Consider the following 22,164-nt stretch of genomic DNA (forward strand, 5'->3'; position numbering starts at 1 on the left):
GGGAAAGGAAATAGTCAATCAAGTCCAGGAAGCACAGAGAGTACCATACAGGATAAACCCAAAGAGAAACATGCCGAGACACATATTAATCAAACTATCAAGAATTAAATACAGAGAAAAATATTAAAAGCAGCAAGGGAAAAGCAACAAATAACATACAAGGGAATCCCCATAAGGTTAACAGCTGATCTTTCAGCAGAAACTCTGCAAGCCAAAGGGAGTGACAGGACATATTTAAAGTGATGAAAGGGAAAAACCTACAACCAAGATTACTCTACCCAGCAAGGATCTCATTCAGATTCAATGGAGAAATTAAAACCTTTACAGATAAGCAAAAGTTAAGAGAATTCAGCACCACCAAAGCACCTTTACAACAAATGCTAGAGGAACTTCTCTAGGCAGGAAACACAAGAGAAGGAAAAGACCTACAATAACAAACCCAAAACAATTAAGGAAATGGTAATAGAAACATACATATCAATAACTACCTTAAATGTAAATGGATTAAATGCTCCAACCAAAAGACTGGTTGAATGGATACTAAAACAAGACCCGTATATATGCTGTCTACAGGAGACCCACTTCAAACCTAGGGACACATAGAGACTTAAAGTGAGGGGATGGAAAAAGATATTCCATGCAAATGGAAATCAAAAGAAAGCTGGAGTACCAATTCTCATATCAGACAAACTAGACTTTAAAATAAAGACTATTACAGGAGACAAAGAAGGACACTACATAATGATCAAGGGATCAATCCAAGAAGAAGATATAACAATTGTAAATATTTATGCACCCAAAATAGGAGCACCTCAATACATAAGGCAAATGCTAACAGCCATAAAAGGGGAAATCGAAAGTAACACAATCACAGTAGGGGACTTTAACACCTCACTTTCACCAATGGACAGATCATCCAAAATGAAAATAAATAGGGAAACACAAGCTTTAAATGACACATTAAACAAGATGGACTTAATTGATATTTATAGGACATTCCATCCAAAAACAACAGAATACACTTTCTTCTCAAGTGCTCATGGAACATTCTCCAGGATAGACCATATCTTGGGTTACAGATCAAGCCTTGGTAAATTTAAGAAAATTGAAATCATATCAAGTATCTTTTCCAACCGCAATGCTATGAGACTAGATATCAAATACAGGAAAAAATCTGTAAAAAATACAAACACATGGAGGCTAAACAATACACTACTAATAACCAAGAGATCACTGAAGAAATCAAAGAGGTAATGAAAAAATACCTAGAAACAAATGACAATGAAAACACGATGACCCAAAACCTATGGGACGCAGCAAAAGCAGTTCTAAGAGGGAAGTTTACAGCAATACAATCCTACCTCAAGAAACAAGAAAAATCTCAAAGAACCTAACCTTACACCTAAAGCAATTAGAGAAAGAAGAACAAAAAAAAACCCCAAAGTTAGCAGAAGGAAAGAAATCATAAACATCAGATCAGAAATAAATGAAAAAGAAATGAAGGAAACAATAGCAAAGATCAATAAAACTAAAAGCTGGTTCTTTGAGAAGATAAACAAAATTGATAAAGCATTAACCAGACTCATGAAGAACAAAAGTGAGAAGACTCAAATCAACAGAATTAGAAATGAAAAAGGAGAGGTAACAACCGACACTGCAGAAATACAAAGGATCATGAGAGGCTACTACAAGCAACTATATGCCAATAAAATGGACAACCTGGAAGAAATGGACAAATTCTTAGAAAAGCACAACCTTCCGAGACTGAACCAAGAAGAAATAGAAAATATAAACCAATCACAAGCACTGAAATTGAAACTGTGATTAAAAATCTTCCAACAAACAAAAGTCCAGGACCAGATGACTTCACAGACGAATTCTATCAAACATTTAGAGAAGAGCTAACACCTATCCTTCTCAAACTCTTCCAAAATATAGCAGAGGGAAGAACACTCCCAAACTCATTCTATGAGGCCACCATCTCCCTGATACCAAAACCAGACAAAGATGTAACAAAAAAAAAACTACAGGCTGATATCTCTTGGTGAACACTGATGCAAAAATCCTCAGCAAAATACTAGCAAACAGAATCCAACAGCACATTAAAAGGATCATACACCATGATCAAGTGGGGTTTATCCCAGGAATGCAAGGATTCTTCAATATATGTAAATCAATCAATGTGATACACCATATTAACAAATTGAAGGATAAAAACTATGATAATCTCAATAGATGCAGAAAAAGCTTTTGACAAAATTCAACACCCATTTATGATTAAAAACTCTCCAGAAAGTAGACATAGAGGGAAGCTACCTCAACATATTAAAGGCCATATATAACAAACCCACAGCCAACATCATTCTCAGTGGTGAAAAACTGAAACCATTTCCTCTAAGATCAGGAAGAAGACAAAGTTGCCCACTCTCACCACTATTCAACATAGTTTTGGAAGTTTTAGCCACAGCAATCAGAGAAGAAAAAGAAATAAAAGGAATCCAAATCGGAAAAGAAGTAAAACTGTCACTGTTTGCAGATGACATGACATTTTACATAGAGAATCCTAAAGATGCTACCAGAAAACTACTAGAGCTAATAAATGAATTGGGTAGAGTAGCAGGATACAAAATGAATGCACATTAATCTCTTGCATTCCTATATACTAATGACGAAAAATCTGAAAGAGAAATTAAGGAAACACTCCCATTTACCACTGCAACAAAAAGAATAAAATACCTAGGTATAAACCTACCTAATGAGACAAAAGACCTGTATGCAGAAAACTATAAGACACTGATGAAAGAAATTAAAGATGATACAAACAGATGGAGAGATATACTATGTTCTTGGATTGGAAGAATCAACATTGTGAAAATGACTATACTACCCAAAGCAATGTACAGATTCAATGCAATCCTTATCAAACTACCAATGGCATTTTTCACAGAACTAGAACAAAAATTTCACAATTTGTATGGAAACACAAAAGACCCCGAATAGCCAAAACAATCTTGAGAAAGAAAAAAGGAGCTGGAGGAATCAGGCTCCCTGACTTCAGACTATACTACAGAGCTACAGTAATCAAGACAGTATGGTACTGGCACAAAAACAGAAATATAGATCAATGGAACAGGAAAGATAGCCCAAAGATAAACCCATGCACATATGGTCACCTTATCTTTGATAAAGGAGGCAAGAGTATACAATGGAGAAAAGACAGCCTCTTTAATAAGTGGTGTTGGGAAAAATGGACAGCTACATGTAAGGAATGAAATTAGAACACTTCCTAACATCATACACAAAAATACACTGAAAATGGATTAAAGACCTAAATGTAAGGCCAGACACTATAAAACTCTTAGAGGAAAACATAGGCAGAACACTCTATGACATAAATCACAGCAGGATCCTTTGTGACCCACCTCCTAGAGAAATGGAAATAAAAACAAAAATAAACAAATGGGACCTAATGAAACTTAAAAGCTTTTGCACAGCAAAGGAAACTATAAACAAGACGAAAAGATAGCCCTCAGAATGGGAGAAAATATTTGCAAACGAAGCAACTGACAAAGCATTAATCTCCAAAATATACAAGCAGCTCATGCAGCTTCATATTAAAAAAACAAACAACCCAATCCAAAAATGGGCAGAAAACCTAAATAGACATTCTTCCAAAGAAGATATACAGACTGCCAACAAACACATGAAAGGATGCTCAACATCACTAATCATTAGAGAAATGCAAATCAAAACTACAATGAGATGTCACCTCACACTGGTCAGAATGGCCATCATCAAAAACTCTAGAAACAATAAATGCTGGAGAGGGTGTAGAGAAAAGGGAACCCTCTTGCACTGTTGGTGGGAATGTAAATTGATACAGCCACTATGGAGAACAGTATGGAGGCTCCTTAAAAAACTAAAAATAGAACTAACATATGACCCAGCAATCCCACTATTGGGCACATACCCTGAAAACCATAATTCAAAAAGAGTCATGTACCACAATGTTCACTGCAGCACTATATACAATAGCCAGGATATGGAAGCAACCTAAGTGTCCATTGAGAGACGAATGGATAAAGAAGATGTGGCACATATATACAATGGAATATTACTCAGCCATGAAAAGAAACGAAATTGAGTTATTTGTAGTGAGGTAGATGGACCTAGAGACTGTCATACAGAGTGAAGTAAGTCAGAAGGAGAAAAAACAAATATCGTATGCTAACACGTATATATGGAATCTAAAAAAAAAAAATGGTTCTGAAGAACCTAGGGGCAGGACAGGAATAAAGATGCAAATGTAGAGAATGGACATGAGGACACGGGGAGGGGGAAGGGTAAGCTGGGCCGAAGTGAGAGAGTATCATTGACATATATACACTACCAAATGTAAAATAGCTAGTGGCAAGCAGCTGCACAGCACAGGGAGATCAGCTCAGTGCTTTGCAACCACCTAGAGGGGTGGGATAGGGAGGATGGGAGGGAGACGCAAGAGGGAGAGGATATGGTGATATACATATGCATATAGCTGATTCACTTTGTTATACAGCAGAAACTAACACAACAATGTAAAGCAATTATACTCCAATAAAGATGTTAAAAAAAAAAAAGTTGAAGCTGGGTGATAGGTACATGAAGGTTCATTATACCATTCTGTCTAGTTTTATATGTGTTTGAAATTTCCATAGGAAAATGGAAAAGCAATTATTTGCCTTCGGAAACCAGAGGAATAATATCTAAGTATATCAATGAGGAGAAGTAATTTTTAATACTAACTTAAAGCTTTTACTTTTATTCTTTTCTCTGATCTAGCTATGTCTCATATATAATTATAACTTTAAAGCCCTCAATGAATTTATACTGTGGGAAACCTTAGATGGGCTGCCTAGAAAAAAAATGGATTAACGATTTGCACAAATGGGCAGGGAATGCTCACTGTTACATATACAAACTGTTTACAACTGTTTTAAAGACTGTATTATAGATAAGCAACATTAGCTTCTGCTTCTAACTGTCTGGGTTGGAGGTTTAAGATGCTATGTAAAAATTCCTATCTAATCATTAAAAATGAAACCTCTATTAGGCAACATCTAGCCAATTTCCAATATTTAATCGTTCTCTACAGTAGATATTTATTCTTTCCTATATTTTTTCCTAAAAACTAATCTGAATGTGTAAGGTTTTACTGTTTATAATACCTATAGAAAACTGGAAAATTTCTAGCTATCCCCATAAGTGAATTTGTGTCTGAAAAATAAAATAGAAGAATAATTAAAAACAAACAAAAAAGCAAATTAAAAAACCTTCCCCAGAAAGTCCTTTTGCAAGGGTTTGAAACACCTATGCTCAGATATTAGAATTCTTTAAGGATATCATTTCCATTTTTAGGTCTAGAAACAGGACAGGGTCATCTGAATTAGAAGACAGCAAATGTGAACATGAGTGAACCAAACTGAAAATTATCCAGAGTTACTAGATTGAAGTCGAATTCACAGGAAATTACACAGGAACTAATTTGAAACACATTCTTTAAATTTATTCTTTTAATGAGCCTTCAGCTTCACCAGTCACAGACAGATTCTCTCTTCAGTAATGGCTTAATTTCCCCAGTCTCTTATTACCAGATAGTCCTACAGGAAGTAATTATATAATGATTGTGTTTCCTAGACGGTATTAAAGACAATTACCAGCCAATTTAAGTATCAATGCACCAAACGCAACCACAGTCCAATTTGCTACATTCAAAAGAATTCGGAGTTAAAAACTATATTTAGTGGAATCTGAAAATCTATACTGGTTTTAGATGGAGGTATCCACCTAAAAAGGATTGGTTTGGAGACACTGATGTAAAATGTTTTCGGAGAGTCCATGGAAACTTTAGGAAGCCTTGTTCTGTTAAAATTATAAATAATAACAACATAAATGGATGATCATTCATGATCTGTAAACTACTGAATTCATGGCTTAGGCTTTTGGGAATACAAACATAGCAAATAACCTGGTTAGGCCCAATCAATTAACTTACCAGTGTCATCATCAAAGTCAGACAAGACTGACTCAATTCCATCCTCACTGCTTGCCGACTGCTCCTGAAGTCTTCGGGGCAAGCTAGCGAGTCGCCCACTGAGGAATATTGGCTTCAAGGGCATTTTGTAGATTTTGGCCAACAACTAAATTAAAAATACCAAATTGCAATTATATATTGGAAAAAGCTGCACTCTATGAAATGACAACAAAACTATATACCGGAAGAGAAGGTGGAGAGAAAACCAGAAAAGCTCCCACTGTAGCAAAGTTTTAAATTTGCTTGTGATTTGGATTCCTAAGGCAGTTCACAAGAGGCATTTAACCCATGAAACAGCTGAAACAGCATTCAGTGGCAACAAAAAGGCAGAGGAAAAGATTCTGTGGATACCTTTTCAGCATCTTAATTGCATAGGAGTTTTATAGACTTTTATAAACCTGTGAAGGGAACCATAAACACGTCAAGAATTTTTGCCTAAGAGAGAGTGTTCTATGGGGATCACTGGGAAGAGAGTCTGTAGGCAAATGAGATACCAGACTCTGATTTCCCTTCCCCTGACTCAACATCAAGGAAACGGGGTGGGTGGGGCGGGCAGGGCACACGGGGGATGGAGGAATCCGAGGGCAGGGTGGGTGCGATGAAGGCATGAGAAGCAGAGCTAACATTGCTGCTCGGGCTCTTAACTCCCCTCTCACTGCTACAGCCCAGACCGCCGGCGTCTGTTACTGGGACAGACTCCCAAGGAGCCTTGTACCTTCACGAATTAGAATTGTGCCTGCTGTGCCCCCTACTGTTTCAGAAATTAGGGAAACAGCTGGGAGCGAGACAGACAGAAATCCTGCCCTGGGCGTCTTACAGACATACTCCTTGCACAAATAATAAATAAAATTTCTGACAGAAACGTTACAGGAAAAATTAGACAGGCGGTCCTAGAAAGAGCGACCTAGGTGTGTGGGGAGTGCTGGCAGGGAGTTGGTAGATACCTAAGCCCTGGTCTCTCTGAGGAGATGATGTCTCAGATGAGATCTGGACCATAAGGCGTGTCGTACAGAGATCTGAGGAGAGAAACTTCCAGGCCGAGGGAACAGCAACAGCCATGAGCAGTAACAAGTAGGGTGTGTTTGAGGGACAGAAAGGGAGCTTGGCGAGTACAGTGAGTGAGGGGGGAAAGGGGGCGGGGTCCGGTCACGTGGGCCTTGTGGAAGCGTCTGGAGGAGGAAATCAGGGCTGTGCATCCTTTCTAAAGCCCTGGGGCTTAATGCTGTCAGTGCTATCACCAAGGGAGAGTGAGGAACAGACAGACAAGAGGACGCCAGGGACACAACCTTAGAAGACAGGAGAAGAGCTACGGAGAGGGGGTGTCGCTGAAGCCCAGGGAGAAAGGGCTTTGAGAAGCGAGCATCTTCTTGTTCCACGGGCGTGTGACACGGTAACGACAGAGAGTCACTGGACTTCGCATAAGGAAGGTCACTGTTCACACTGATAAATGATGTTTCATTGGATTTTTTTTTTTTTACTAGATCTTGACTGCATACGACCCTCTTACTTTTTTTAATGTCTCTTTTCACTGTGTGCAGCCCACTGTCCATGTTTTCGTACCGTCGGGAGGATTTCCCGTGACCTCTTAGCCTGACACAGATATAGAGATTATGGTAGTTCATGTATCGGAGTATGAATGAGACGTTTCAGAGATCTCAAAACCCAATTGTGTGTTTTAGTACATTTTCATTACTTTCTTTCTCTCCTTTGTAGAAGCGGGGGGACAAAAATTTATACTCCAAATCTAAGCCCCAATCTCCTCAGAGACAGCAGAAAGTACTTCTCTTGGGCGTCCACAAAATACCTCCATGCATGTTTTGTAAGCATCTTCTGAGGTGGGTTTCGGGGCCTGCGTACCTGAGAACAGCGCCTGAGGTAATCCAGGGCAGGGAGGCACAGGTCTGGGGACGTGGCTCCGGGTCCTGGGACACAGTCTCCGATTTCTTTACAGTCCACCTCCCCTGGGGGCAGCAGGGGAGACAGAGACAAATATTGTTTATCCCCTTATAACAGAAGACCTATTTAGTCATACAGCATGCGTTCCCCAAACGTCTACTAACATAGAAAAGGAAAAATTACTCCAAATTGTACAACCCTTTCAGTCAAATTTCCCCCTACATGTGTACATGTTAAATACATTTGGGATCACGCTGTACATCTTACCTTGTTGAAATTATTCTGTTCTGTAACTCCCCTTTTCACTAAACAATGACCACTTTTTCCATATCCTGCGACAGTACTTTCAGTGGCTGGATGGTGGTTTTTTGTACCTGGACACAATGCAATTTTTCTAATTCACTTCCCTGGGCCCTGCTGTTGATGGTGTGACTCTGAAGCTTTGATGACAGGATGATCCTGGAGACCAGCCATGTGCTGGGCAGAAAGGAAGCACTAGGGCCCTCTCTGTTTGGAAAAGGACCTCCTTTGTTGCCAGGGCTCAGCACTAAACAGTGATGATAAAGGAAGACTCTGGGAAGATCTGAAACATCTGGGGTTTGGGGATGGAGACTACTAAATTGAACTGAAATGACTTCTATTTTGTGTGTATATATCTAGAAATTTAACAGATCTGTAGAGGGCATCTAGATAGTCTATAGGCACACAGTAGTTGGAAATTATCATTTTTCTTCTCATGTAAGAATCTACTTCTATACTTTTAATAAAATTATTCTGCAGTACTGTAATTGTTTCTAACTGTCTACAATTGTAGCAACCGGCACCCTTCCCTGTGGGTAAACAGACATAATTACTAGGTATTAGTTAAAATTTAGGAGACAAAGAGGCATGTTTCTCCTTAAGAAAGAAAAGATAACCATTTGTATATTTTAGATCAGGGACTGGTAAACTTTTTTTTATACAGGGCCAGACAGTAAATATTTTAGGCTTTGCAGGTCACACTCTCTTTGTTGCAACTTCTCAACTCTGTCACTATAGCACAAAAACAACCACAGACAAATGACCAGGGCTGTGTTCCAATAAAACTTTATTTCTAAAAACTCTGAGTGGGGGGGATTGGCCTGTGGGCCATAGTTTGCCAACCCCTAGTTTAGATTAACACACCTTACAGTATAAAAACACAGAGCAGTTCAAACTCACGTTGACATAACCAAGTGGGAATAAAAAATAAATCCATTTCCTATCCTGTTAATCACAGTGTTCCAAGTTTTTTACGGAGGCTGCTGTGTCACACATCAAAGTCTGTGCACGGGGCGGCCCCTGGAGGCGGGCAGGACACAGCCAGCGTGGCTGTACTGGGGCCTCGGATGTGCCCACTGACCCCAAGCCACAGACAAGTAACTCCACCTTATAATTCACAGAAAAAAAATGGAATCTTTCTGTTTTAAATATCCTCAGGTACGCACTGATAATTCTGCATCTCCGTTTTCAGGCCCCAGCTCCCTTGCTGAGATACGATCTCAAATTTCTAACATTTCTACCGTGAAAATGTCTAACATCTCCACTTGAATATTTCATAGAAACTCAACATGTCCCAGTGTCCAAAGATAGAATTCATTATTGTTCCTCTCCTCCACTCCTTTTGGATATCCTAATTCTGGGAAACATCAGTCCTGGCAAGGAACTTAGGGAGTCAACCTCAGTTCCACCCTCTCTTAGGCCTCACATCAGAGCAGTCCAAGCCCTCCGGATCCCACCTCTACAATATCCTGAGCTCCATCCTCTCTGCTCTCTCCCAAACTCCTGCACACTGGTCTCTGCCTGTAGCCTCTTGTCCTTACCCACAGGGACACGTGCCTGCTAGTTTAGTTTCTAAGGTCACATGTGATACACCACTCGGTGGCTTCAAAACCTTCCCTGCACGTTCTCGATTTCTCGGTGTGGCATGCAGGGCCCTTTAGAGCCTGGCCCCTTCCTCTCTTTCCAACTCATCACCCAGGATCCCTCCTTTGTGGTACCTCCAACATACCCTACTCTTAGAAAAGTAAACCTACGGGAGCTCACACCGCAAAGTTCAAATGTCACTTTCCCTTTGAAGTCTGCATGGCCCTACTACCAAGCACCCCGTCTCAGCTGCTTGTTCATTTCAGCTTAAATGGCTTTTTTTTTTTTTTTCTAGCCTCTATGAAAATATTCATCTTCCTGAACTGTGACTATTGATTTGTGTGTCTGTTTCCCAGAAGAGGCTGTGAGCCTCTCACAGGCAGGAAGCATGTTCTATTCATCTGTGTATCCCCATAGTATGTACAGGTCACCATGCCCCCGTAGCAGGCCCTCGACTGTTCACCAAACAATAGAATACCAATAATAATGGTTCTTAAATAAAATATAGGGTTGTGGAATAATGGAAAATACGTATGTTGGTCTCTGCCTCTGGCTCCTGGCACAGAGCTCCTAAAACCCTAATTTCCTAAATGATAAAACTACTAGGAGCATCTTTTGTTCTAATATTCGATCTTCAACTCTAGTTCCTGATGCAGAGCTCCTAAATCCCTTGGAATTTCCTGGGTGATAGAGTCTTTTGTTCTAGTGAGGCAAAGCTTGGTAAGCTTCTGGGTTGGTGAACACATCTACATGCTGGGAGGAGGGTGTACCCCAACTCCATGAGGGCAGAAGCTCCTGAGCTTGGGACCCTCCTGGACCTCAACTTATATAATCTCTTGATCTGGCTGTTTATCTGTATCCTTCATCATATCTATTATTATATAATAAGCTGATAAATGTAAGCATTTCCCTGAGTTCTGTGAGCTGTTCTAATGAATCACTGAATCCAAAGGATGGGGGGTCATGGGAACCTCTGATTTGTAGCCAAGTTAAACAGAAGTTGTAGGTAACTTGGGGACCTTCTACTTGTAATTGTCATTTGAAATGGCGGGGGGCATTCTCATAGGACTGAGCCCTTCACGTGTGGGGTCTGCTGGTCTAACTCTGGTTGGGGTCAGAATTGAATTGACAATAGGACACCCAGCTGGTATCACAGAGAACTGCTTGGTGTGGGAACAAAGCCCACACATCTGGTGTCAGAACTCTTGTGAATGAGGTAGTAGTTGAGAGAGTAAAGGAGAAATACAGGAGGAAAGTTTTTTCTAAACAAGGACTGGATTTTTTACTATCTAAGGCAGAGATTCATTACTTTAAGGTATTCTTATGATTAAGATACTAAACTGTTTGGCTTCTATTTAATGTAGAGCAGAGTTTAAAAAGAATAAAATCTTACTCTGTCTTTCAAAAGAAACCTTCCTCTGAAGCCCAGTATGTAAAGTGGATAAGTGAGGGGCTTTCATGGTTGCCCCTCAGCTCAGCCCTCTATTTCCCAGGGTATACAGAAGCATAGAATGGGTGTATGTAAGAATAGAATATAACAAGGATGGTCTGTGGATCAGACCTGTGGCCTCCAGCCTCTGTCTTGAAACTTGCATTTTATTCCTGCTCCAAAATAAGGGGAACATGAATGAAGTCACCTAGCTTCTCTGTGTCCTATTTTCTTTTACAAAGAAATTGTCAGTTATTTTGCAAGAATACAAAAGAATATTATGACCCTTATATTTTCTTTTTTTAAAAGGTTCTCAAGGCTCCAGGTCTCAGAGCACACCGGGGTGAAACTCTCAAAACTTGAAGACTTAAGTTCCTTCTAAACTTTGGGTTTAACTAACTGCCGCTCCCTTCCATTTCACCCCAGATAAACACGTGTTATACAAACATCTGATCCAGCAGGTTATGCTGTATAGCAAGACTCTACTGTGTTAAAGTATTTCTAAATTAAGCATAAAATCAGCTAGGTAGTTCCTAAAACACACGAAGTCTCAAAGAAGGGTGACTTCTACACCTTCAAAATACGTTTTGTAATCAGTAAGGTCTGGGGGAAGGCATTCTTAATTTTTGCTTAACAGCTGGGAACTCAAACTCTAATTAGGCTAATAGACTAATTAATAGACTTCTAATTATGTGACACCGAGGACAGTAGTTTCCTGTATGAGGGTAATTATTGAACATAATACTGAATATTTTAAGATTCAAAAAGAAGGTGGAGTAAAATAATATATGAAGACATGTTTCATTATAAAATTATTCCGTGAACACAATGAAAAGTATCAACCCTGGACAGAATCCAAGCTGTGTTTACAGTAAGCTTTGTGCTTCTGCGCGCACAGCATAGCGCCATCCGCTTCTATACCAGGATGCCTGCTTGCCTGCTGCAGCCAGTTCACACAGAGCCATCCAGGAGAGGGTCCCCAGCTGTCAGGAGGCAGGGAAGGAGGGCTCCACTTACCCAGTCCTTTGACAAACTTCATAAGGCACATGATGTAACTAGTGGCCGCATTAGCAAAGACCTGGATGTTGTCGGTATTGAGAAAAGCTTCAAATACATCAAACACCGGAGCCTGGCCTTTTCCTGAGGGAGGAAGATTATAGAGTTTTAAGAAAGTTAAGGCTCTACCCTTCAGGTTGCCCATACTCCCAGCATCTTCCACAGAGCCTTAAAAAAGGTGTGTTGGAGAAAAGCCTGGGCCTTTTGACTGGATAACTGGCTTGGCTCCCATGCTGTCCTTCTCAGCTTTGCCTGCAGAGGGAACTGTAGGAAGGCTATGAAGAGAGCTCGGTAGAGGGACCAGGGCAAAGCCGGCTGAACACAGGGCTGAGGCAATGTGTAGGTCTACATCGGGCAATTAAATATGTGGTCTTTTGGAATTCTCCTCCACACATAATTATAGGGAAGGGAAGGTTTAGATAAATCCCTGATGGCATATACTAATTTATTCATACCCGAGCCGAAAACAGTTAACATAGAAGGCTTAAGGCTGCTATCCTTAGAAAGGCCTGCTTGCACAGTGGGCCCTGGGCTGGAGTCTGGGAAGCTGGCTCTCAGAATATTCCCAAGCAACAGTTAACTGGATGGTTCACTGTGACTGGATGGTTGGTGCAAACAACGTGGTTTAACGTGAACCCCTGCTTTTTTTCAGGCAGTATGGATTTTGGAATATGCTAGGCAGAGGGTACCTAAGTGACCAGCCCTTAGCTGGGTCTCTAGTGGGCTTCCCTGGGCAGACAGACCTACACACTGCCCTATGGTCATACATGTTGCTGCATTTTCCCTGCTGGAGGAAGAGTGTGCCCTGTGGGACCCCCTCATGGGACGGTGAGAGCTCAGGGAAGCCTGTGCAGGGATTCTGTGTTTTCCCCTTAGGATCTGGCTTGTCCTTACTATGTTGCCATAATAAATCTTGGCTGTTAGCCATGTAATAAATCTGAGCTATGTAATAAATCTTGGCATAACTACATGCTGAGTCCCGTGAGTCCTTCTGATGGGTCTCTCAGTGCAGGGGTAGTCTTGGGGACCCCTGACACAACACCTCTGGTCACCGGGCCTGCTGTATGGCTGCCCATCTATTTCCAGCCAGACCTGATCTCCCTAATTCGAATTCCCTGTTATTTGGATACTTTTTTACTTCTTCCTAGCCAAGTGGATAACATTTTTCTTTTGGCTTTATGAAAGAACTCAACACAGATACGTATAAGTGAAACAACAGAAGTCTCTCGGCCTTTTGTCCAATCCGTCACTGAGAGCTGGGCCTGATAACACTCAGTGTTCTTGGTCTGCTGGCAGAACTCAGAACTTGTGTTCCTGACACAGCAGCTCATTTTCTGCTGCTAAAACAGCTGAATGCCAGTCTTCCCTATTATCCAACTTCTTTTTTTAAAAAAATTTATTTATTTTTGGCTGCGTTGGGTCTTCGTTGCTGCGCGGGGGCTTTCTCCAGTCTTGGTGAGCAGGGGCTACTCTTCGCTGAGGTGTGCGGGCTTCTCATTGTGGTGGCTTCTCTTGTTGTGGAGCACGGGCTCTAGGCGTGCGGGCTTCAGTAGTTGTGGCTCGCAGGCTCTAGAGCGCAGGCTCAGTAGTCGTGGAGCATGGGCTTAGTTGCTCCACGGCATGTGGGATCTTCCCGGACCAGGGCTCGACCCCGTGTCCCCTGCATTGGCAGGCGGATTCTTAACCACTGCGCCACCAGGGAAGCCCTATCTGACTTCTTTTGATAGCATGAAGCTTGGCATAAAGAACTAACGCTCCATAGCCAGAATCATCCACACGTTCTTCCCACTATCACTACTCCTATTCAAGATAGTACCGGAAGTCCTAGCTGGAGCAATTAGGCAAGAGTAGAAATAAAATACATCCAAATTGGAAAGGAAGAAGTGACATTGCCTCTTTTTGACGATGACGTGATCGTGTATACAGAAAATCTTAAAGATTCCACCAAAAAGATTCCACTCAAAAACCTTAGAGCTATAATAATTACGGTTTAGAACTAATAAACAAGTTTCAGGGTACGAAATCAACACACGGTCTTACCCATGGAGTAGTCACCGACCAGGTACTCCTTCCCCTCAGACTTGTCCCCACTGCGCACTGTTTCCAGGGCACTGAACAAGGGCCTCCATCCCGACTGGATTTGGGTGGAACACACTTCAACCAGCTCACCGATGGATGTGACGACCTGCAGAGGCAAAGGAGGTGGCATTTAACGCCTTTTCCCTCTGAGAAGCAGGCGAATTTCTGGGAAGAATGATGTGCTTCTCTGCTCCCTATTTCTGGGTTAATTTTAGTGAAGGATAAAAATCAGAACCTAGAAAAACTCACTGAGAAGTCTTCTAAATAAGCAGCCGTATCACATTAATTTGCATTTTACTAATGACTAATGTTGCTAAAACTTTTCACAAGCCATTTGTAAATATTTTGGTGTTTTTGAAGTTAGATTTTTGTCTTCTCATTATTGTCTTTTTTTATTGAGTTATTAAGAGTTCTTTGTGCATTCTAAATGTAAGCCCTTCCTGAGATACATGATTTGCAAATGTTTTTTTCACAGCTTTGGGTTTCTCTTTTTATTTTTATATGATGTCTTTTGAAAAGCAAAAGTTGTAAATTTTGATGAAGTCCAAATCATCAATTTTTTTTCTTTTTATGGATCCTGTTGGTGTCATTTCTAAAGAATCTTTGCATAACCCAAGGCCTCAAAGATGGTCTCCTATGCTTTCTTGTAGAAACATTTATAGTTTTTGCTCTTATTTAAGCCTATGACCCATTTTGAGTTATTTTTTGTGCATGGTAAGAGGAAGGGTGTAAGTTCATTTTTATTGTATATGTTCAAGCACCATTTGCTAAAAGTAATATCCTGTCTCTCTACTGAATTGCAATGACATCTTTATCAAAAATTGACCATACATGTGAGAATTTATTTCTATACTTTCTATTCAGTTCCGCTGATCTATAGGTCTATACTTACACCAATACCACCCTGGACTGATGACTGAAGTTTTAAAATCGGGTAGTGTAAATTCTCCAAATTCGTTGTTCTTTTTCAAATGTGTTTTCTCTATTCTAGAGCCTTTGAACTTGCATATAAATTGGAGAATCATCTTCCCAATTTCTTCAAAAAAGTCTGCTGATATTCTGATAGGAATTGCACTGGATCTATATATCAACTTGTGGAAATCTGCCATTTAAAAAATACTGTCTTTCAAGCCATGAACGTAGCATATCTCATAATTTATTGGAATATTCTTTAATTTTTCTCAGCAATATTTTGTAGCTTTCAGTGAACAGGTATTTCATATCTTTTACTAAATTTATTCCTAAATATTTTGTTTTCAATGCTCTTGTGAATGGAATTGTTCTCTTAATTTCAATTTTTTATAGCTTACATCTTGAATATAGGAATTCAATTGATTTTAATACATTGTTTTTGTATACAGCAACCTTGCTAAACTCACTATTTTTTTTTTTTTTAATTTATTTTTTTGGCTGCGCCGCATGGCATGTGGGATCCTAGTTCCCCAGCCAGGGATTGAACCTGCACCCTCTGCATTGGAAGTGCGGAGTCTTAACCACTGGACTGCCAGGGAAGTCCCGAAACTCACTATTAATTCTAGTAACTTTTAAAATAAATTCCTTAGGATTTTCTACATATAAGACCATATTGTCTATGAACTAAAACACTTTTGCTTTTCAAAATTGGATGCCTTTAATTTTTTGGTACAGTGAGTAAAAGTCATAATGTTGAACAGAATTGGTAAAGATGGAAACCTTTGCCTTGCTCCTAATTATTGGGACAAAGCATTCAGTCCTCGACCATTGTGTAGTGTTTGATGTAAGATTCTCAAATACTCCCTTTATCCAATTAGGGAACTCCCTTCTATTCCTCATTTCTTTACAGTTTTTTATTTAAAATGAATGATGGATTTTGTAAAATGTTTTCTCTGTGTCTATTAAGATGACCATAGGGTTTCAATTCTTTACTCTACTAATAAGGTACATGACATTAATTGATTTTTGAGCTGTTAAACGAATCTTACACTGATTCTTTCCTCTGCCATCTCAAATCTTGTTGGTAAGCCCATCTAGTGGATTTTTCATTTGTTATCGTCCTTTTCAACTCTAGAATTTGCATTCTTTCAGTTTCCATTTCTCTACTTAGATTCCCTATTTTTGAGTCATTGTCATCATATTTTCCTTTAATTCTTTGAACCTATTTATGATAGCTGCTTAAAGTCTCTGTCCCCTAATCCAACATCCCAAGCCAGAGCCAGGACCCAGCGAACAGAACCCTCTTCCCACCATGTGCACCAGATTTCTTTGGCTAAATACTTTGTAATTTCTACCATGAGGGCATCATTGGTAGAGGTCACCAGCTCTTCTAGATCCTGTGTCTGCTTGTCTTCCCACCTCCAAATCTGCATTTTGGATATATATTAATACTGGTTTTAGCTTAATCCAACACCTGGTCTCACTCTAAGTCAGTTTCTATTTATTGTTTTTCCCCCAAGTATAAATGACTGTTTCTTATTTCTTTGCATATCTCACTTTTTTTTTTTTTGCTGAACATTGGACATTTTAGATAATATATTATAACAATGCTGGATTTATTTTTGAGTATTTATTTATTTATTTATTTAACTAAGTTGCTTGGACTTACACTGTAGAGTCTGTCTCTACTCTTCCCATGGCATGAGGCACCAATAATGTCTCTACTAAATTTATTTTTATTTTTCAGCCTGATTTCCTAGTGCTGTCCCCATGTCTGCATAGGTTAGTTGTCACTTGATGAAGTAGGCAGAGATTCTGCTCAAATACCTTGAGCCTTTAAGGCTTCCACCCTCTGCCAACCAATCTGTGTGTGCAGGCTGGAGAGAATATACAAAGTTCAGCCAGTTCCTAAGTCTCTCTGGTCTTTTTTTTTTTTTTGCTTATTTATTTATTTATTTATTTATTTTTACTTTATGGCTGTGTTGGGTCTTCGTTTCTGTGCGAGGGCTTTCTCCAGTTGCGGGAAGCGGGGGCCACTCTTCATCGCGGTGCGTGGGCCTCTCACTGTCGCGGCCTCTCTTGTTGCAGAGCACAGGCTCCAGACGCGCAGGCTCAGTAGTTGTGGCTCACGGGCCTAGTTGCTCCGTGGCATGTGGGATCTTCCCAGACCAGGGCTCGAACCCGTGTCCCCTGCATTGGCAGGCAGATTCTCAACCACTGCGCCACCAGGGAAGCCCCCTCTCTGGTCTTTTACTTTCTGATGGGATCTGTACGGTCTATCCTATATATGCCCACATTTCAGTCAGCTAGAGATGCATGACGGACTTACCTAGTCCTTCTATGAAATCTCTGGCTTCCAGAGTCTCACGTTACATTTCTTACTGGTTCACCACTGCAGCCTTAGGCTAGCAAAGTTGTAGTATTATTCTATTGCTCATTTCCTAATGAATTCACCACTTTTAGTTGACAGACCAATGGTCTTTTTTCCTCTTCTTCAAACCAAGTCTGTCTCTTAGCGCAGAAAAGCTGATTTTCCCAGTCAGCCCCACGCTGGTCAAATTACTATTCTTGCCAACAGCTTGTGAGTAAATGATGACTTCCATCTTCAGCAAGAAGGTCACAGACTCCCACTGTTCTTAACCAAAGTTCTGGCAAGAACTATTTTTCACCATAAATGCTACTCAATTTGTTGTCTGCCTTTGGTCAATTGCAAGAGTCCTGAAATGGCTGCTTTTGACAATTTTTTTCTTTTCGTATACTTGATTTTTGTGGAGAGGATTCACTAACTTCTTCATGCCACCATAGCCAAAATTCCTCCTGTCCTAAATCTTTCTGAACGTTGTTCAGAACTTAATAAGCATAGTTATTTTAAAGTCAGTCTCTGATAACTCCAATATCTGGATTCCTGTTGGGGAGTTAGGGACAGTGTGTGTGTCTATTTTTATTATTTTATTTCTGTATTCATGCATTCTATTTCCTAACGTGCCAATTATCTTAGATTGAATGCAGACATTCAGCTTCACCCGATGGCCAATCCAGTCTCAGAGCTCTGCTTACTTCTTTGGGCTTCCCATTGTTACTTAGTTTTGGGCATCTTAGTATTCCTTACTTTCTTGCCAGTGTGTACATGATATTTAAAATAAAAATTTTAACCCTTGTTTAACATTTTTAGTAGATTTCAGAGACAGAGAATCTGTCTGTGTTCCTAGCCCATCATCATGCTAGATAAATATGAAGTCTCTAGCTAGTTTCTTTACCATCTGTCTCTCCGTAGAGAATATGATAGTGGTTAAGGGTACAGGCTAGGTATGAGAGTACAGACTATTACAGCTAGATTGCCTGGTTCAAATCCCAGTTCCACCAATCACTAATCACGAATCCTTAGCTAAATTGCTTAACCTCTTCTTGTCACAGATTCCATATAGGCTTATTGGAAAGATTAAATATGCAGCAGTCACAGAACAGTCCTGCCAGTGCCCTCAACAAGAGCCAGCAGGCTACGGCAATGATGGCAGCACTGCTACCGTGACACACTGACCTGGTCTTGGACATCCTCGTCACACAACTCCAGCTGCATGATACGCTCAAAAGGTCGGAAGAGTGCTTCATTAAAGTGAAAATGAGGTGGCTCATTCCAGTCAGTGAGAACCTCTGTCAGTATATCATGGATGAAGGAAACTGCCTTCTGAGACACATGTCTTTCCTTATGGCAGGCAGCCTGCAAAATTCAGAGAGTCAAACACCCTCAGGACTTTAAGCAACTAAGAATCTGGTTTCTGAAGGTCTTCCTAACACACCTTACTGTAGGGAGGTGGAAGCAGCAATTCTGCTAAAGTAAAAGATTTCAAGGGATAAGTATCAATGAACAGCACACTAAATTGCATTTTAAATAATTTAACCAACTGATCAGACACATCTCCAATTTCACTTTGAAGTTTCTGGAAAAATAAGCGTTTCTAATAATTTCTTCTTCTTTTTTCCTGTAACGTGACAGTTTTCTTGGGTGGTATAGAACATGCTGACTAAAGACACCGGAACCTAGTCTGGAAACCACCCATGGTCTCATTGTTAGCCATGCCCCAAACATATGAAGATCAGATGCGACATTCGTCCCTCAGGGATGTGGGATGGTGGCAACAATACAGCTTTAATTGGTTCACATCTTTGTATCCGTGTCCTTTAGCGGTCCTCTCCCACACTGACCCTGGGCTTGGGTGTGTGACTTGCTTTGGATAATGGAACAATAGCAGATATTACGTAAGTAGAGAATTGAAAAGCAATTCTGATTTGGGGTTTGCCCTCTTGCTTTCCTTTGGAATCCTAAGAATGCCATGTGACTGAGCCAGGGCTAGTCTGCTGGAGGAGGAGAGACCACATAGAGAGGACCATCATCTGCCCAGGCTTACCAGTCATGAACCAGCTGGCCCCAGTCTTTGCAGAGGCTGACCACAAGTGAACACATTAAGGCCAGCTGAGATTAGCCAAGCCTGGCCCAGGCTAGAATAGCTGCACAGCTCAGCTCGGATTTCTGACCCAGAGAATCATGAGCTAAATAAACAGTTATTGTTTTAAGTCACTAGGCTTTGGGGGTGGTTTATTATAGTATCATACATAACTGACATACTGATTCTCCATAACTATTTTTTACCCCCTTTCCTTACTAGAATGTTCTCAGGTTAGTAAATTTATTTCCCCAAAATACTTTATTTTATGACATAGCTCTACCAAGTAAGTGCTAAAGGACTATTTGGAATAGTTATCACTGTGAAACAGGGCAACAATTTCCCCATCAACTTAGAAGTAGCCAGTCATCATGTATTGAGATGCTTAGATGGAGTTACCATATAATTTATCATATGGACTGCTTTCTTTTGGAGAGTCAAAGGGGTCCTAGTTAATTTTGTTGGGAAAACCAGGATTTATGGTTCCCCTACTTAGAAGGCACTGCCCAGAATATGTTTAGCTATTAGAAAAGAGAGCCTGGCAGGAACAAAAGACATTGTTATACTCATGTATAAAAATGAAACTCCAGACTTAGGTTGATAGCAGACCATGAAGTATAAGAAACCGGCAGTGTGAGGTGTCTAGGTGAGCCACATAGTTTTAAAGAAAGAGGGTCAGAGTGATACCAGGGCAGTGCTGCCCTTTGCGGCAATTCTTCAGGTGCCATAAGGTATAATCAGAGAACAATGATGCTTATGACCAGGTGATGGGAACCTTACTGCTGTGGCCACAGTGCCCTTTGTCCCATGCTGACTGGAGACCCCTGTGCTGGCTCTGCTGCGGGAGGCCCCTGGGCTTCCCACTTTCCAGGTGCTCACCTCCACCAGGTGCGGCGCCACAAGGCTCCAGCAGCGCATCACGTGGAGCAGGGGCCTCGATTTGCTCCGCACGACCCTCAGCATGGCGTCCCCGAGGCGGAACAGGTGGAGGGCGCTTTTTCGGTCTTGGGTGGATTTCACTTCCCCTACAGGAAGGTAAGACCATGAAAGCCATCAATCCAAAACTCAGAAACAGTTTGACCTGTTCAAGCATGGAGAGAGGATGAAAATCAAAGAGCCGTACTCAGATCAGTGGGATTATTCGGTATGAATTTGCCAAGACAGGAAAGGAGCCTGGATTCAAGAAAGAACAGGTGATTCCCTTAACAAAGCCAGGGCCCACCTCTCCTGTGCACTGTAGCATCCCTGACATTTACACTTGTCAGGCAAACAATGCTTGTTGATAAGGAGGAATGATGTCGTGGTTAAGTAGAAGGGCCACGGAATCGGCTGCCTAGGCCCAAATCCTGGCTCCATCATGTAGTAGCTGGGTTACGATGGACCTGAAGTTTACCTCTCTAATCCACAGTTTCTCATGGTGAAAGTGGGGATAATAGTACCTACTTCTTAAAGTTACTTCAAGGATGAAATGTGATAATGCTCATAAAGTACTTAGCACAGGGCCTGGCATAGACTGCCTGCCACACACACTTAGTTACATTGTTACTGTCGTTACCGTCCCCATCCTTTACAGCCACCATCCACTTGGTCAATGCTTAAGGGTGCCTCTGAAGCCCTTGCCAAGCAGGTCAGGCCCCTTTGCACCCAATAACATGCGATCTAACCTCTGTCTTGCTTCCGTACAATCCTTGCCTACTCGGATCTCTTGCTATTTCTCTGCCACTGTCACCTTAGTCTTCTCCACTCTCTTTTTGCTCATGTGCTCCTGCTTCTCCCATACACCTACAAAATACTGATCACAATCAGCCTCTTCCAACCAGAATGTGCCTTGCTAAGTAGTCTTGCCGTATCAAATAAACTTCAAAATGACAGCAACAAAAATCATTGACATTTACTGATTGTTTACTCTGCATCAGACATTGTGTTGGTTCTTTGTGTCTTTAATCACTTTTATTTTTATTGAAGTATAGTTGATATACAATGTGTTAATTCCTGCTGTACAGCAAAGTGATTGAGTTATAAACATATATACATTCTTTGTTATAGTCTTTTCCATTATGGATTATCATAGGATATTGAATATAGTTCCCTGTGCTATACAGTAGGACTTTTCTCTTTATCCATCCTATATATAATAGTTTGCATCTGCTAATCCCAAACTCCCACTCCATCCCTCTCCCACCACCCCCCTGCCCTTGGCAACCACAAGTCTGTTCTCTATGTCTGTAATCACTTTAATTTTAAAAGCAACCCTTAAGAAGTAAATGTAACTACTGCCATGTACAGATTAGAAAACTGAAGATCAGAAAGGTGAACCAACTTGCCTAAAATGACGCAGCTGGTAAGTAGTGAAGGCAGCATTTTAACTTGGATCTGATTGATTCCAAAGCCAATGC

At 40.8% G+C, this 22,164-nt stretch overlaps 1 protein-coding gene across 1 annotated transcript in view; it reads right to left on the reverse strand.

Annotated features, from left to right (window-relative positions):
• ARFGEF3 (ARFGEF family member 3) overlaps positions 1-22,164 on the reverse strand; it is a 199,544-nt gene that overhangs the window by 26,036 nt on the left and 151,344 nt on the right. The window contains exons 20-25 of the mRNA XM_061206836.1: positions 20,648-20,793; positions 18,865-19,044; positions 14,376-14,520; positions 12,297-12,419; positions 7,928-8,031; positions 6,032-6,176 (exon numbers count right to left, since the gene is read on the reverse strand). Of these exons, the coding sequence (XP_061062819.1) occupies positions 6,032-6,176; positions 7,928-8,031; positions 12,297-12,419; positions 14,376-14,520; positions 18,865-19,044; positions 20,648-20,793 (843 nt within the window). The remainder of the gene's footprint in view (positions 1-6,031; positions 6,177-7,927; positions 8,032-12,296; positions 12,420-14,375; positions 14,521-18,864; positions 19,045-20,647; positions 20,794-22,164) is intronic.

The sequence above is a fragment of the Eubalaena glacialis genome, chromosome 12 (assembly GCF_028564815.1).
Source record: "Eubalaena glacialis isolate mEubGla1 chromosome 12, mEubGla1.1.hap2.+ XY, whole genome shotgun sequence".
NCBI classification, from domain to species: domain Eukaryota; kingdom Metazoa; phylum Chordata; class Mammalia; order Artiodactyla; family Balaenidae; genus Eubalaena; species Eubalaena glacialis.